The sequence below is a fragment of the Emydura macquarii genome, unplaced genomic scaffold (genome assembly GCF_026122565.2).
Source record: "Emydura macquarii macquarii isolate MOO-44397 ecotype Brisbane River unplaced genomic scaffold, CSIRO-AGI_Emac_v2 contig_1390, whole genome shotgun sequence".
In the NCBI taxonomy this organism is placed as follows: Eukaryota; Metazoa; Chordata; order Testudines; family Chelidae; genus Emydura; species Emydura macquarii.
The window spans coordinates 4,858,003-4,876,553 of NW_027131527.1; the positions used below are offsets into that span (position 1 = coordinate 4,858,003).

An 18,551-nucleotide genomic window follows, 5' to 3' on the forward strand; every position below is an offset into this window, starting at 1 on the left:
TCATCCCCACCAGAACTGTGGAGGCCTACTCCACAATAACATTGCTACTTAAGGCTCCTACTCTTTAAGGAGCTCCACACAGGCAGTTTTCTTCACCTTAGGGGAATACCTTGAAGGATCACGGACGAAGGTGGTCACTGTTCAAAATCCACTAATATTGTGTCTTCACACAACCATTAGCCATGTTTGGGTATGACATACTCTGGGGGTGTAGTCTCCTCTCAATGCTCAGGGAGTCCAATGCATAAATCTTTGTAGACTTAAATGAGCATATATCCAAAAATCAGAGCTAAATACAGAAAAGGTAAAATAAGTGTTAGATAAGGTCAGTCACTGATTTAATTCAAGATATCCTAAGCTCTATTTTATTTCCATTTTCCCATCCCTTGGGGAAGGTCTGTGTCTCTGATCTTTAATATTCTGCTTCCTTTGCTCCTGCTTCAACTTTTTTTTTTTTTTTTTCTTTTCCTGCCTTTAACTGGAATTCTTACTGCATTCAGCATTCCCCTATCCCACTTTTCTCTACCAGAAATACAATGCTTTAGGCTTTTACTGTTCTAAATTATGGCTGCCCTTAAATTTCTCTCTTGGCATGCTCAGGGTCTTAACATCCTCACACAACAATCTGTAAAATACTGCATCAAACTAAAAAAACAGATGGCTGTATGGTACAGCATTACTCCACTCAAGTGTGGAAATAAGAAAATGTGTGGGAGTAAGTGGTTCCAAGTCTGAGCAAAAAGCACTTCCAGGTAGGGGAAAACAAGACAAACTAAACTAAGACAAGACACAGGTCGAGAAAGTGAGGGTATGGAGAGACTGTGGGAAAGAGAATAAGGAGTCCTGGAGGAAGTAGTTTTTAATTTTGGGGGAGACGGGTGCTGCATGGACAAAATGTTTGAGACTTTTCTGGACGTAGAGCGTAGAATAGATGAAGGCACAAAGTTGAGAATGGGAGAAGGAGATGAAGAAAGCAGTAATAAGAGGTCTTGGAAGAAGTATAAGGAGGAGACATGGGGTAAGAGGAAATGAAAATAGTGATTATATAAAGCCCTGAAGAAGAGGACAATTTGATGTAGGAAACATTTAATGTAAAGTTTTTATTGAAAAATATTTATTGAAAAATTTTAATGAAAAATTTAAATTTGATGTAGGAAAAATACAGGAAGCCAGTAAAGTGATTCAAGGAGATGGCATAAAAAGGTCAGAGGAACCAGAGAGAAAGGTGACTTTAGCAGGTACTCAGATACAATTATGAGAAGCATGGTATGAATTCCCAGATGGATTAGGTTGCAGCAACATTTTGGATGCACTGGTAGGAGCTAAAGTGAGAAGTGGGATTGCTGAAGAGAAGTTATGTAGTCACAGTAGGAAATGTCCACCAAAGAGGCAAGTGCAAGTACTTGAGTTGGTGTGAAAAGAGAAGATTCTGATAATGTTAAATAGAAAAATGTTTCAGAGTTATGTAGGGACAGGATATGGGGGAGGAGAAGAGAAAGAGGAGTCTAATATGACATCAGGGTTGCAGATGTTGCAGATGTGGAAAACAGGAAGGATAATGGAGTTGTCAGTGGAGTTGACTAAAGTTTGAGACTATTGATGCAGGTATCTGTATATTATCATTAGCATTTCTAATTACTATAATGTATAAATACTATGCATGGATTACAGAAAACAGTGAAATTTCTCCCACTGGAGCAATCAATATACCATCCAAATGGGTAATTTAATTAACAGTTTCTATCTTTGACCATGCTGCTGGATTTTTCTCTTCTTTGGCTTTTTGAAAGGCTTTAGCAAAGACATGTGACTTGCAATGTGAGCTGAAAATGATGAAAGTTGGATTTTTCTTAATCACCTTTGGGGAGGATGTTCCAGAGCCTCGGATGAGCATAACAACATAGAACAGCTATACTGGGTCAGACCAATAGTCCATCTTGCCAAGTATCCCATCTTCCAAGAGTGCCCAGTGCCAGATGCTTCAAAGGGAATTAACAGAACAAGGCAATCATCAAAAGATCCATCACCCGTCATCCAGTCCCAGCATCTGGAAGTCAGAGGCCTACTAAAGCATGGGGTCACATCTCTGACCATCTTGGCTAATATGGATCAATCCTCCATGAACGTATCTAATTATTTTATGAATCCAGTTATAGTTTTGGTCTTCACAACATCCACTGGCAATGGGTGCCACAGGTTGACTGTGCATTGTGTGAAGAAGTACTTTCTTTTGTTTGTTTTAAACCAGTAAAATAAAGAGTGAAACATCAAAATTAATAATAACCATTTTAGACTTTCAATTAGACCATTCCCTATCCCTTTTGAATAAGTGAGCAGTTGAGGAAGGTTAGTTTTGGTTCCCTGAAGATTATACTTGGATTCTGCTAGTCACAGGGTACTTGGCAATGAGTGTCCTTGGCTTGTCATACAAAAGAGGCAGTCCTTCAGATATTATGACTGTATTTCATTAATGGGTTTGTAAATCAGTTCTAGACACTTGTGATGGATCCAGGATTAAATCAGTTCAGGTTGAGGAACACTGGCATAACATGAATGGCTTGATCCACTCAGGAGATTGAATTCTACACCAACTTCTGTTTCCTTGTGAACTTCTTATCTTGGCCCAAGAAGAGGGAAATATTCTGGAGATGACAAGTGCACAAACCACGTTGGCTAATTTACTAAAGGAATGGATAGAGTCTTCTTGCTACTTGGAGAGGGGAGAGACCACTTTTAGTAACTGTTGCAGTTTGTGTTTCCAGGGTCAGTACTGAGTCCAGTAGGACACTAAGGCTGTGCGCAATCTTGACTTCAACTGAGGATGAAGTACTGATATTTACCAGTTCCTCGAAGCATTTTCCTCTTCCACTTAACATCACTTCTGGGTATTTTCTGGGTTCAGTTGAGCTAGTTCTTCATGTACATCAGAGTAATCAAGTACTCAGATATCTAAATAACATAAATAATTACAGAGAGGTGGGTGAAGTAATATCTTTTAGTGGACCAACTTCTGCTGGTGAGACAAACAAGCTTTTAAGCTTACATACTGCTCTTTTTCAGGTCACTTTGTCTCTCTAATATCCTGGGACCAATACAACTACAACAACACTGCATGCAAAAAAAAAATTAGATGCAAAACAATGTGTTGGTACCACAAACTGGTTTTTGGAAAGGAAGACTAGCCTATGATGATATTAGAAATATTTGATATTTGCATCACAATGACAGAATCTTCCATTAGGATGCACAATTATAGTTTATTAATGCTAGAAAGGCATTTAGAAACTTTTAAATGGCCTTGATTTACTTCTAACATGGGAAAATACATTTGGTCTTCCTTCAATGAGTAGATTTTCTAGAATTTATAGTTAACCTCTTCCAACTTTGACTAGATTTTCTGGAATGTATAGTCAACCTCTTCCAATTATTTTCAGTGGCAAGTTCTCCTACACTGGTCATGAATATTAGAGCACCTCCACAAATCTCTGGACCTATCGTAAGTGGACCCATTAAATAGAAAGCTGTATTCTGAAACTGTAATATTAGTCTGTTTCTTACAGATCCACAATAGTTTATACCTAATATTTGGATGCTAATATTACCTTTAGAAGCTTTTCAGTGAGTGAAATAAAGAGTGAAAAATCCAAACTAATGACCATTTTGGACTTTAATTACATTATTCTCTGTCACTTTTGAATAAATGAACAAGTAATGTATTGGTCCCTGACCCAAAAGTGTGTCTGTCAAACAATCACTTAAATATATTGAAAACTGAGAATCTGTCTCATGGTAACATAGAAATTCTGAAAAAGAAGAGTTCCTCCTAAGTCTAGTAATTTTTTAGTACAATTCCTAATCATGTCTTTCACAAGCTCAATAAACTCCAATATAATTTGGATCCGTCAGTTTGTGTGAGGGCTTTCCCACCACATGGAGTCCAGGCTCTATTTCAATGCATTTGAACAGCCTGAAAGATGGCTTCTAAATGCTCATTGTCATTACAATCCAGCATGGTTGCTAACTGTATTGGATTTGGCAGCCTCCATTGATACTTTATCAGCTCTGCCTTTTTGCACTCAACTATCTCCCCCTGTAGAACATTCCTCTTGTGCTATCCTCAAAGTTATCATGCCATTGTAGCCCTCCACCCCCTTTTTCCTTACCAAATGTTACATTCTAGAATAACTAAAGCTTTGAAACTGAGAAGAATAAAAAAATCAAGCATGGAAATCCCATAAAATTCTCTGCATGAGCGATCTAATCACAGAAAACAAATTGTGTCATCTTCAAATTAAGGAGAAATAGCAACTTCAGGCTAGCCATAGACCCTACTCAACTATTTACAGAATGATTCCTTTGCCAAGAACTGAAATGTATTGCTTCACTTTTAGAAGATAAGATTGACACATTGGCTGTTTAGCCACATCTTGTCACCATTAAAACTTGCTCTTCAAATTCCTCTTTCAATCTGTTTTTTATCTAGAATGAAGTGGATTATAAAACATAAACATATTTTATCTGAAGAGACTGGAACACTGCTGGCACCAAGCACAGTTCTAATCCTGGTGTACATGGAGCCTTAATTTCCAGTTTACTCAATTGCAATTAAGATATTGCAGCATCTCTCTCTTTTTAGGACCCCAAGACGAGAGCTTGATCTTTCATGCCATATGTTTGCAATTCTTTAACTAACTATCACAGTGTGAATTAAGGCTGCTTAGTTTATAGTTTCTCATCATTTTAATCAGCCCATGTAAAATCATTCTACTGAGCAGTGTTTTTTTTACTTTTTTGGCTTTTCTTCCTCCTGTCCTCAGTGTTCTCCTCCTCTATTCTTCAAGTTAAGAAGGCCAACTTCTAATACTTTGTCCACAGTGGGAGCAGAACTGTACTAACTGACTCATATATCTATAACAGCATCATGTCATCATTACTGCTTTCACTCTGTTTCAACAAAATAACATCTTTAACAGTTATTGAATCCCCACAAGTCACCACTCTGCAAAACTTTCTAACTCTCCAGGACTGAGTAAGGTGATGAAACTGCCCTGAAATATTGTTGTACATACTTTGGCCTGTGGAGAGGGGATAACAAAAACCAACAACCTGTCTCTCTGGGATGTGCAGCCTTATATCTTCTGCCTTAAGATTCCTTATAGTGCATCGTATATCTGTGCTGGATGATAACACACCAATTTTAACCTACCTCAAAAAAATCTGCGCTTAGAGCTTTAGCTCTTTAGACTTTCTCTTTGGCATTGAAAACCTGAACTCCAATGTATCTCAGAAATAGAAATATGAGATTATTAATATGATCATAATGGGTCAAAGATTATTACTTCTAAGACTTCCAATCAGAATCAGATTTACCTCACCTCAGATCTCCGACAAGATATTATTAAATAGCAATGTAGGCCCTGGCACATTTTGTGTCAGTCACCTTTTTTTTTGTTATTAAAGGTTCTGATACTTACACCAATTTTTATCTTCCTTTCTTCTTTCTTTTTCTTACCTTTCTTTTCCTCTTCTCTTTTTTGTCGTCTTTCTGTCACTATCTTTACTTTTTCCTGACTATTTGATTCTCCCTGGGGACAGTCACTTGTGATGGTGAAAGAAAACACAGGATCATTGAACTGACATTTTATTTTCCCTTCATTGTATGTTTTTTATATTTTATGTTGTTTTTTTAAAATTATTTTTTATGTATTTTGACATGTCTGAAATCTTTGTACATTGTTTGCTCAGTTACATATAAATGATCATCTGTTTGTACCATTGTACTGTACTCTATTTTTCTAAGAATAAATAAAGTTATTTTTTGTTGGTGGTGGGGGGGGGGAATTTAAACACAAACATTGGCAAAATAGTGTATTGTAATGCCACCTAGAAAACTCAGGTTCAAGACTGACTGAACATAAGAACTGGCAAACTTCATTTAATAGCAGCTTTAAACCAGCAATAAGGTTTCAGAAGCAACCATCAGTGACTCCAGGCTGCAGGTTTCATGCTGGTATATTACAAAACACAAAGCTTGAGAGAGGAGGTACAGAAAAGGAGCGGGGGGGGAAAAGAGAAAAAATATCTGCTGTATTCTCCCTTGTACAGATACTGATAAAAGTTGAGAAATTATGAGTTAAATGGCCTTAATTCACTTGCTACTGGTTATTTGCCCAACAGCAATATAAATGGTAGGAAAACTCACCTCTTCTTTGAAGAGAACCAGATATTCTACAATACCTTGTCACAACAAATGGGCTGAACAAAAGCCCATTGGAGTCTATAGGAATCTCACCACTGACCACAATGGTTTTTGGATTGGGCCTTAAGTGAATTGAGGATGACATGTCATTCCTTTGCGTGCTGACTCTGGGACCAGAACTGTGCTAGCTACCGTGATATTTAAATATATCTGTTGCTAGCTCAGTACCACTAAAGTTTTTCCTATCCATTTGGAGGCAGTGGTTTCATGTCTGAGAATCATATTAGAAAATCCTGCTATAAGATTCCTATAGAGGTAGTCTAGTCTAGAACATGATTTAGCAGCATGTTTCTTAGAAAAAAAAAATCCATGTACAAAAATGAGCATAAAACAACCCCTTTGGAGTGAGGGGCACACCGTTAGAAACACCACCATTTAAAGTTCAGCAAGGAACTTAAGTATGTGCCTAACTTTTATTATAGAGTGTTCCCATTGTAGTCACTCATGTGGCATGTTGGCATGTGCTTATATATCTTGCTGAACTTGGGGCCTATATACGGTTGTAGTGAGTTAGGTTCCTGACACTGTGCTTCCGGGGCCTTTTTTGGTTTGTTTTATCTCAGCTCACAGTGATATTCCCAAGTTGATTGTTTTGGCGGTGAATGTTCAACGATAATTAAAGCATACATTTGAATCAGAATAAAAAAACATTGTAACAGTGTTTCCCTCAGATTTGTCTTTCAACCTATTGTGCTTTGTAAAGCCTGAGGCCTTGAGCCAACAAATCACTTAAGCATGCACTTACCTTTAAGTGCATGAGAAGTGTCTTGATCCTGCTCCCATTCAAATCAATGGAAAAGCTCCCATTAACTTTAACTTTGGAGGCTCAAGCCTTAGGTACTTCGAAGTCAGTCTAGATTAATCATGTACTGAAAATTATGCATGTGCTGAAGTGCTTTGCTGGAGCAGGCCATAATTGCTTTGTGGCAAAAAAAAAAGTTATAGTGTGCAATTGGAAACACGTTTTTTACTTAAATACTTTGGGTATTTTAAAAGCTATTGACAACAGATTTCTAGGAGCCACTTAGAAGGTAATCAGGCCTGAAAGGTTGTTTTTGAAAACAACATATTTAGAGCTATACCTCACTGCCCCAAACTTTCCTAGGTCTAGTATTATTGTGACCATTACATTTCATATAGCATCACTACCAGTAAGAATAATTATATTATGCATTTATATAATTAAATTCACAATTATATAAAACTATAAAAATTATAGCAATCACGAGTCACTTTCCAGTCTTTGTGATAAGTTATTTTTTCCTATCCTAAACACAGAAAAATACTGAAGAATCTCAGCTACTAACATGTAGTAATTGTTGGTAAAAGTTGACGTCTAGGGCTTGATTTTCAAAGGTGCAACTGAGGCCAGATTTTCAAAAGAGCTCAGCCCCCAAAATAAAGGCCTGATTGTGAGAAGAACTCAACCCCCAGCAGCTCCCGTTGCAACTTTCAGTGTGCTGAGCTTTTTTTAAAATCTGCTATTTCTGTTGGTGCCTAAATGGGAGCAGAGTTGTTTTCAACATCTAACTGAGATGGTGGGTACTGAACATTTTTGAAAATCTAGCTTTTATTGGAGACCACTATGGACGTTAGGCTAGATTCCCCAGTTCACCAAGATCAATTTGTGCCACATAAGTTCAAAGTGGCTTTCAAGCAGCAGGAGATGGGTAGTGGAGTATGAAGTATATGGAGTATGGCTGTGCAGAGAATCTCTCCATGGGCATAAAGCTGGTGGAAGAGACTCCTCGGCATCCTGTATCAACTGCCTCCAACAATTACTGGCATACTGGGGTGTTTCAGCGGTGAGGCCTGGAGGGAATGGGGAGGGAAAGGGGAATAACAGAGCACAGCTTGCTATGTTGGCTTCTTCACTGATGTAAGTCAGGGTATACAGTTACAGCCCTAACAGATTGCCCTTTGTATGTCAACATCCAATGGTTTAAGGCATGACACAAGGCCCATTGAAGACAATGGAAAGACTCCAATTGATTTCAATGTGTTTTGGGTCAGGCTCTTGGTAAATGTATATTTTTTAATACCAAAATGGAGGAGTTACCTATCAACTTAGGAGTTACCTATCAACTTATATAATCACCTTGCAGTTGTAGATGGTCTATGTATTGCCTCATGAAAAATTTGCTTTATCTTAGCAATTAGCCATGGATGCAGTGGCACCACTTGCACTAGAGTATGATGTACAGTGGCTAAAACAAACATCAAAAGCAGATATATGGCAGAAAATGTTTCTTAAAAAGAGTAAAGTATTAAGTACACTACTAGCCTCACTATTTTGAACCATTTTTTTCTCCCTGTTTTTCCTTCCTTTTCCTATCTGGAGATGGCCAATGAGGTGAGGCTGGGCCTCAGAACTATGGTGAGATTTTATTCAATAAAAAACCACATATAAATATTTGATTTATTGTTGAAAGTGCCTGCACAGTTTAGCCCTTGCTAACTTTCTCATCCACACCCTGTGAAAGCCCCTTGAACCTACCCTTCCTATTGTTGCAAATGTCTATAGCTACTGTAGACATAATGTGCACATAGTAGCTATTTTCTCAACATGCAACTCCCTCTACCCACAACAGTCCATTTCCAAAGACATTGGCATGTTCATAAAATACGACTCATTTGATACTGCATTTTCCTGTTGCTTGTGCTGGAAAATGCTTTCATGCAGCCTCCATTTGTGCTTTTTATTTTAACTTATTGAAAACTGTGGACATACATATGTATCATGTGCCCAATCTTTTTTTTTTTCTGTTTAGAAAAGGCCAGCACTCTAATAGTTGTGAATTAAGATTGGTGAAGACTCAGAAGCCTGGATGCCCCAGCATGAGGTTTAATGGACCTCTATAGCAGTAACAAATTAGTACTGTGAGACTTCCTTCCTTCCATCTTCTTGGGTTTGACTCAACCATTAGCAACAAAGACCATCAAATACATCACTATTACTGCCATTAGATAAGGAGTTGTGATGGGTGTGGTATTGGATCTCTGCAAATGGCATAGGGCATTAGCACGTCCACCAGCAATCGCCTAATTTGCGATAGACTTCCCACATGTATTGTATGTTCTGCATAAGTATTAACCCTGCACCATACAACATGGATGTAAGGTGATATAGAGACAAATATAAAAAATGGAACAAAGTCTTGAACAGTTTCAACTGGCAGAACTTCATTGGCTTAATGGAGTTACATTGATTTATACCAGCTCAAGATCTGTCTTAGTAATTAGTCTATGGGACAGATCCTACAAACACTGTAGGAATAATCTTCTGGCCCAGGCCCTCAGACATGACACAGGGCTAGAGGGCAGCAGACAAGACGGGAAGAGGAAGGAAGGGATATGTCTTACACAAAAGAAGGTCATAAAATTACTTGCTTTTGTAGTGTAAATGTTATGTCAGTTCCATGTTATTGGTAATTTGGCTTTTTTTTTTTTTACACTTTATTTCGCTTTAGAAATTATTTGTATTAACTTGGTGCAGCAGTGTGAGAGTCAACTCTGGAAATGTAGTTGAAAGATGACTATTGCACTGACTACTTCTTGCCAGCATCCTTTTGCTCATTACTTTTTCCTATTTTCTTTCAGTTAGGAGTGAAGAGTAATAAGAGTTTCTCTTTTACGTGAAGTAAGATGTACGGTTTCTGCTATTTAATTAAGCAAACCAATTCCTAATGAATAAGATTGTCTCTACCAAATAGCTTCAGCTGAAGTTTTTGTGTTCTGTGGAGATGTTGACACATTTGTTGAAAATAATTTTATAATGCAAACTCATCTAATTTATTTTTCCTTTCTATTGGATAAGAGTCCAATGGACCTCAAACAATATCAGTCTCAATGAGGTAGTCTTGTTTAGTTAATTACTATTTTAAAATACATAGTATTGTTTCCACTTATATGAACAGAAGTGTCAAGGTCTGTGGAAGACTGGTACCAGCAACTGGGACATGGGTGATCTGGCTTGGTACTATCTGTCACTGTGTTCGGGATCCAGAGGCCAATGGACAGGTCTGAATCAGGAGCCAGGTGTCAGAGCCAAAAGTTGGAACCAGGGTCAGCCAGGAAACAGGAACTGAGGTTCAGTACTAACTGGGAAGCCAAGGAGCCGTACCTTAGTGTCGGAGCCAGAACAGTCAGAAACCAGGGCAACAGGGACTGGAACAAAGCTAAGGGCCCCAGGAACAGGGCATGGTGAACGTTAGGAATCTGAGATGAGACCATGAGTGAGATAGCAGACAGCGGGGTCAGTAGCCATAGTAGTCTTGTGGCATAGACAACTTCCTGTGTCTCTTTGTAACTTAAATAGTCTACCTGGCCTAATCAGGGACTCTGGAGCTCCTCCAATCAGGTCCCTGTGTAGTTCAGTGTAAGGCCTTGGAGCTTCCAATGCTCCAGTCACTGGTAGAGCTACTGGGTGGTGGTGTGGAGGCAGCAGTGGTCAGAGGGCCCAGGTTCAGAACCTGCAGCAGATCCTCACAAGAAGTTTGATTGCAGAACTTGGTCCATTTATAAAGGCAGACTTGAGGTGCATCTAGATTCCTATTTAATAATATACAATAGTGTTCTTATCAGCATGCAGCAGAATATACTCTCACAGTCAGCAAATTTTATGTAACATTAAGTGCTATTTGACTAGGTCACTTGCTTCCGGTAAATTAATAACAGCAAAAATAGATCACGGTGTCAGTTTATACATCCGTCTGCATATCAATATTTCTGACTAATGAAACCTAGAATAATGCGAGTGTTAATTAATTTATGTTAAAAATATTATTTGTATGAGCCTAATATAACATAACACATCAGGGTTTTTTCCTCCTAAAATATACTGAATTACATATATCATTTATGTTTCTTTCCTTGAGCAGGCCAATTTATAGCTACTTTTTTTTAACCTCTCTTAGAGCCTGATGGAATGAAATAGAATTGTTGTGGCTTTACAATTGCATTACATGAAGCCAAAAGTAATAGTGAATGTAGTGATTTCAGGATTTCAAAATGACTCCCCTGTTTGTCATACTTTATACACATCGGTTGTCCTCCATTCAGGTCTCAGAAAACTACGTGCTTGAAAAGTTTGTCTGATAAAAACGAATTCCTGGCATTTTTTAGTTGGTTAGGGATGTTGTTTTAAAAAATGAGCTAATTGGTGCTGAGCCAGTAGTATAACCTATGGATACTAGAGCATGTACATCTGCCTCTTGGATTTTTGTGTTTTTTAATCAGGTTGTTCATCAGGCCATAAAAGTTTCTCAGAGTTCATTTTCCACCTATCTGGATGTTTATGTGGGCACCATCACTCTGAGTGTTTCTCAACCATTAATACTCTTATTTTCAGCATGACCTTATGAGCTAGGGGATATTATTCTCCCCACTTTACAGCTGAGGACTAGAGAGACTGACATGTGATTTAGTCAAACTCACACAGGAAGTATGTGACAGAAGTGGGGATTTAACCCAAATGTCCTGAATTCGGTTCATTGCCATGAACACAGTCATCCTTGCTTCTTTTTTCTTATATTTCTTTTACATGATGTAAATTGCATATTTTTATTTTATTCTTTTTGGTCACACCTCAAGAGTTGTCCTTCCATCACATTCCAAGATGAGAGATCGCAAGAGGAAAAAAATTGGTCCATGAATGATGTTTGAGGGCTCGGATACACTTGAAAAGCACCAGTAGCACAGCTGCAGTTCTATAGAATTTAAGCTTGGACCCTTCCTATGCCAACTGGAAGGGTTCTTCCATTGGCATAGATAATTCTTCTCCTGGAGAGGCAGTAACCAAGTCAATAGAAGAATTCTGCCATCAACGTAGCACTGTCTACACCAGAGGTTAGGTCGCTCAGGTCTGGATTTTTCACACCCCTGAGTGACATAGCTGTGACAATCTAACTTTTAAGTATAGACAAGGCCTAGTCAAATTATCTTAAAAAGATCTTAGGAAGCTTTTACGCATACCTCATGAGGCATATTAAGAACTACATTACCAGCACTTTAATACTTGAGGTACAGATGTCCGCATATGACGTAGAGATGTCAACACATCCATCATAGTCCCTCAATATATGTGCATGTTGTTATTCTAAACTTTTTGTTCGATACTCAGGGACCAGACATCCTCAGTCTTCTGCTCCACCCTTCAGTCCAGTGTGGTTCTGTTAGCATATGTTTGATGTGAACATGCTTTATCACCGCATTAGTCATGCATTCCACCAACTAAGCCTTCCTTTTTCTTGGCTTCATCTGCTTGTGACTTGTTTAAACAGCTTCACCAACCTTTCCCTGGTCAAGCAGATTCCACTGAACTCAGTGATAAGGTCTGAGGAGAATGGGTAGAATAAGGAAGAGGTGTTAGTTTAGTTAAAGAAAAAGTTCTCACCTAAAAGCCCTCCCTCCAGGAATTTTCAGCTTCAACCATGCTTCTAAGAACTTAGACATTTTATTAGTTGTGTTCAGGAGGCCTCAGATAACTTTCCAGACATCCTTCACCTAACAACTCTTCTCTGACAATCAATGAGGCATTCCTAAAGACTGCTAATGTCAATTAGCAAAAAGTTTTCAAGGTAATTCTCATGTTCGTCCAAACTCTGCAAATACTTATGCAAAATAAAAACTGAAAAAAAATATATTTATCTGTACACACCAACATAAAGAGTCTTAATTACTCCTTAAAACTTGCATATTACATGGTGGTTATATCTGGTTAATGATCACAATCTTGCTCAAAAATAAAAAATGATACCTTAGTTATCCAGGGTAGAGACTGTAGTTGCTCTCATAGAGGATTAGTTGTTTCAAGGAATTTCCTGTGAGCAGCTTTCAATTCTCTGTAGGGAGTCACAGCTGTGTACTTCATCAGTGAAAGTACCTATAGTCACAGTCACAGGACCCCTCTTTCATGATCAAGTACTTACAAAATTTCAGAAATCTGCATTTCCCTTTCCCTTATAAAGCTCAATTTATTTGGGGAAAGAATGAAATTCAAATTGGTATTTATGAAAGAGATAATTTGCTTATCTAGCAGAAGTGGTTGGTTAGTTGTTTTTCTCAATCTGGAGGAGGATAGGCACTTATTTATATTCATCCTCCATGCATATACGTGTTTTGCTCCATTTCGCTGATCATTCTCTTCAGATAACCTGCCTGGAATGTAATAATAATAGTAATAATAATAATGAAAGAGAACATATTGAGAGAGTAAAAGAAAATGACAGTATATGGTTGACATTGCTCTGACATTAATGGCACCTAATAAAAAAGTGTTTGAGCGCACACATTTATTCTAATAGTGTGTGTGTGTGTGTATATGGATACAGCATACATAAACAGTACATATATAGCTATGGAATACCTACATTGATAGAAATATACATCATTATAGATATAACTTTTGTCTATACAATATGAAAGAATATACAATATTCATATTAAATGAAAAATCTGCAATAATTTCACTGTCCCAGCCTCCCAACAGTCATTTGTCTGGAGTGGATTTATTCATCTTTGGAAGTGAAATGAATGGAGATAGTCAGAAATATGTGGAAAGAACAGAAGCAAAGCTTCCAGACTAATAACCATACTTCAAGTCCCAGTGTGAAACACAGCTCTCTGTTCAAAATTTCCAGCCAAATTGTTTCTCCGTTTTCTGCTTTTCCCAGCACATCTGCTGACTCCTGTGCCTCTGTCTTTATTCTTCCCCTGACTTATTAAAAATCCCATTGTAATAGCACCATTACAGCAAGCCACAGATAGGAGGAGCTGAGTTGTGCACCGAGTTGTTTACCCCTGTCCATTACACTGTTTCTCCTGCACAGCCTCAGAAAATTAGCTCAATAAAGTTATTGAGCAGCCATTACTAATTATTTTCCTTACTGCAATAGTGCCTAGAAGCCACTCAGGTTGTGTCACCTGTGCGGAACTGTATAAATATAGAGTTGAATGATAGGCCTTATCTCAAAAACTCTTTTTGACTTTTGCTACACGACATTAAAATTGCACAATTAAAATCACAATGCGTCAGGAGATGCAAAAGTTAAGGATCCAACAGCAATGTTAACCCACCATAGAACCTGTATATTTTATGGTAAACATGGAAAGATATAGCATAAAATGCAAAGCCTCATATTTAACAAGAATTACAGAGAGAAAAAATAGCAGCAAGTGCACCGTGGTCGGGTTAACAAAGTGGCTGGAATCTTAACTTTTGCCTGCCCTGGCTTTCAGCCTTTCAATGATAATTTACCATTTCAACAAATCATTTTTCTCTATTTAATTTCCTAGGTAATCCTTAAAGAAAAAAGAGAGAGAGCATTTAGTCCTGATTAAGCTTAAGTTTACAAGTTCTGTTGGCTTCATTAGTGGAGCCTGTAATTTCCTTTAAACTTCATCGGAGATGCAGTTTTTTTTTTTTTTTTTTTTGGGGGGGGGGGGGGTGTCTTGGTTTTTCCACAAAAGCAGCACTGTGTTCCTGTGGCTTTTAGCAGGGCTGTGGTTTGGAGGAACTTTGGACTCCACAGGGGTGGGGCCGCTGTGCTTGGAAGTGTAGCAGGTGTGTAGGCATTGGAATGCTCTGCTGGAAGACCAAAGAGCTCTACATGAGCTGGCTGGAATCCTGGGGAGTTTAAAAACTCCATTTGTTTCACCAGTAAAGCTTGCGCATTTCTCTATAACCCCAAATTAGCAAAGCACTTACGCTCATGCTTAAGTCCATCCTGATTCAATAAAGCACTTAGGTATGTGCATAACATTAATTTTGATGGGACATAAGTATGTGTCTAAGTGCATCACTGAATAGGGATTGTTTGAAGAATCAGGATCCAGCTGCACATATGTGCTCAGTCTGTCTGTCCATCCTTCGATGTGTAGCTTAGTTATAACTTAAAGAAGTGTTCTACTGTGCCAGCTTAGGCTCATGGCTTTAAATAACTTCATAACTTTTTTTAAAAAAAGGTTTGGCAAATCACCCATTCCTCACTGATAACTTTTCACATGCCAATTTTGAAACTTCATTGTTCAGCCGTTTTTCAGTTATTTCTCTGGAGGGGAAAAAGAAGATGAGCAGATTTTTTTTTTAAAAAGTAGGAAAATTATTTCTTTTCTCTCCCACATCACTCAGAGGCAGAACTAGTTTTCATTAAACTTTCCACACAGAACATTTTTACTGTAGAGTGGAGACGTAGGGTGAAATCCTGGCTCACTGAACGGCAAAACTTCCATTGACTTCAATAGGACCAGGATTTCACACCTAACATAGAATTTTTCAGAGTTTTGAGTGAATGGAACTGTGGAAAAGAAGGGTGTTTGTTTATACTTATACAATGATCCAAATTGCAGAAGTTTCTGGAACTTGTACAAAAATAACATTGTGCCTGATCCTTGAAATCAATGTGAGCATCTGCAAAATTAAAAACAAATGAATTTCAAAATGCAAGCATTCATCTGTCCACACCCTTTCAGAAAAGCACCTGCAAAAGGAGATGTGTTATACACTGTGTCATGAAGGTAAACAATTTCAGCCTCTGTTAGACCAGTTTGGGATGTGATTTCCAGACTAGATGATCACAATAGCCCCTTGCCTTAAAACGTATGAATTAAGTCTCCTCTACTGAGAATGCCCTGTCTGTAGCCTCTTGATATTTATATCTCAGATGAGCTAAGCTGAATATATCACAAAGAATAATTTATGTGCTGAATTTCACCTCTTCTTCACCACAGAAGTTTTGAATTTATTCATAATTCTAGATTAGTCACAATTTTGTTTTTGCTCTTCAACAAGCTCATAAACTGTTTGCTGCAAATATTAGAACTTTACTATTTTCACCCTACTGGCTAGTTATCCTAGTCACATTATTTCCTGATTTTAGGGTAACAAAGCAGCACAGAATAATTATGAATATTGCAATAAAATACCAATAATGTTGGTGTATATTTTTGCTTAACATTAGGTTTCCATGAATACGCTCACTAGCAGAGATCAAGCGAACATGAATGGGTCATGAGCAAGCACAAATTAAAATTCATCTTTGAATCTGAACAAGTATTCAGGGAAAAATTTTCCAGCACTCTCTCCACGCTAATCTGGGTACTGTTAGCTCCAATTTTGCAGCTGATTAAAGCAAGAACAGTGGGCTGCCAAATAACCAAGCCCTCAGCTCTTTAGACCCAAATCAACAGCACCTTTCAAGTATACTCTCAAGTGAATATGAATCCAGGGCAGCTCATGAAGAATTGGTGTAATAAGCTCTCTGTAGTTAGGATAGCCAGACAGGTAGCTCATCATATGTTGCATTAGATGAAGCTTGCACTGGTAGCCCCAGGTAGGATGTATAAGTTTCTAATGAAAACAATTTAGCCATCTTAAGTACAGCAGTTGCTTCCCAGTGGCTGCTACAATACAAACAGACAGTCCAATGATGATTTCTTCCCCATGCCCCAAGTCCATTTTTTCAAGGGTTTTCTAAATTGACAAACGAGTGGTGCATTATAGTGCTTCCTTTGAGACTTTGTATTGCAAATCCTTTGGATATCCAGCTACTGTGTGTGCGTGACAGAACACACAATAACTTAGACCTAATGTGTCATCTACCTTCATGAATGAAGAGAATGATAATTCAAGTATGGGAATAATTAAAAGGGTCTGTACACTCCTGGAAATGTAGTAGATATCTTCTTAAATGTAAGTAGGGTAAATTCTGTTTTTGCCATTGGTGTTTCTTTTCTATTTTTCTATTGATTTTTCCTAATTTGGGATGACATATATAAATGATTTGGCAGATAAGATTTCTTTTCCCTAAATACTTTGGAGATGCTTTCATGGTGTGGCAGTCTTCATTGTCACTTTTCTAGGGACACCTATGAAAGTTTGACATGCTAGAAAAAACTCTGGTCCTGATTAAAAAATAAATAAAATGGCAGTCAATAGGAGACCTTCCACTGTTTGTAAAGGGCTTTGGATCAGGTACACGCAGTCCATGCCTTTAGTCTTTAAACACACAAAACTCCCAATAGATTCAATGGGAGTTTAGTCTGAGCTTGGCCTGCAGCTTTGTTCTGATCTTCAGGCCTTTGGGAGACTACCAAGTCAGTTATTACATGGTAATGAAAAGTACAGACTGACCCAAGTCACAGAGTTAGTGTTTGACAGTGTTTGGAATCCAGGATTTTGATTTGGGCTCATTTCTAATTAAAAGATGGAGATAAAGACAGATGGCAGGTGATGATATAAGAACTGTTATGTAATTGGACCAGACTCTCTAGTCCAGATGAACTTTGCTTGGCACAGAACCATAGGGAAAAAAAGGCCTGGAGCCAGTTTTACATTCCCCCATTCCCAGGGCCACGAAAGACAGGGTTAGTTTTTGGCATAAAACAGTGCAGCTGTAAGGCTGCTCTACCTAGCATCCAGCCACCATTTCACCAGCCAGGGAATCCTCTGGATGCAGAAGCATCACATGCATTCTTCCCAGGACATTCTCACTGTGGCAGCTCAATACCACTTTAGGATTCTAGACTACAAAAGGAATCTTCTAGTATCCAGAGCTTGTGGGCTAACAGATTCTTTGTTCAATGAGATCAAGTAATCAGATTCTGTTCTTTGAAACTATGACATGCTGTAGGTCTGCTTTATGAAATCTGGGGAAGGTATATAATCTCAGTGCATATATAGTGTCTTCTATTAAATCTCAGACATACATCGCCCCCGTGCTTGCTTTCACCATGCAATTCATGTTGCTTTTCATTCTACATGTGGGAAATACAGTAGTGCTGTAGTAAGCAGCCCATTTTAGTTCCTGGCTGGTTTGTGTTTTAAAGATCTTCACCCCTCTTGTGTTTTTATCTTGGTAGCTGCAACCTGCTGCAATGCTTGAGCTGACAGTCCCTTCAGAGGGCTTGAGGCAAGGAAATCTCAGAGGAAGGCCTCAGCTCTGGAACTAAGTCCTTTTTTTGTTCTGATGCAGACCATTTTTGTTGACCTTCAGGTCATATTGTGATGTTAGCTATCTTGCTCAGGACTAAAATTGGGGGAAATATAAAAGATGAGCATACTCTTCCAAGCTTCTCCCACAAAATAACCTCCATGTGAGTCAACAAAACGAATGAGATGCTGATCTAAGGAGATCATATGAACCTCCTGAATGTGGCTTACCATTGGTGGGGCTGAAATATGCCCAAAGGATCTCCTAGGCTTCTTGGGCTGGGCTCCTTCCTGACTGGTGAAAAAGTATGTAATTGTATCCCCCAAATGCTTCCCACCTCTGGCACCAAAATGAGCCATCAC

General features: G+C 38.3%; 1 protein-coding gene across 5 annotated transcripts in view; it reads left to right on the forward strand.

The window, feature by feature from the left end:
* The window catches only part of GRID1 (glutamate ionotropic receptor delta type subunit 1), a 710,419-nt gene that overhangs the window by 690,013 nt on the left and 1,855 nt on the right, over window positions 1-18,551 (forward strand). For 2 of the 5 annotated variants that reach the window (XM_067552528.1, XM_067552524.1), the window contains one exon: window positions 8,601-8,636. The exons of the other annotated variants lie outside the window; for them this stretch is intronic. In XM_067552528.1, the coding sequence (XP_067408629.1) occupies window positions 8,601-8,636 (36 nt within the window). The remainder of the gene's footprint in view (window positions 1-8,600; window positions 8,637-18,551) is intronic. 5 annotated transcript variants of the gene reach the window in all.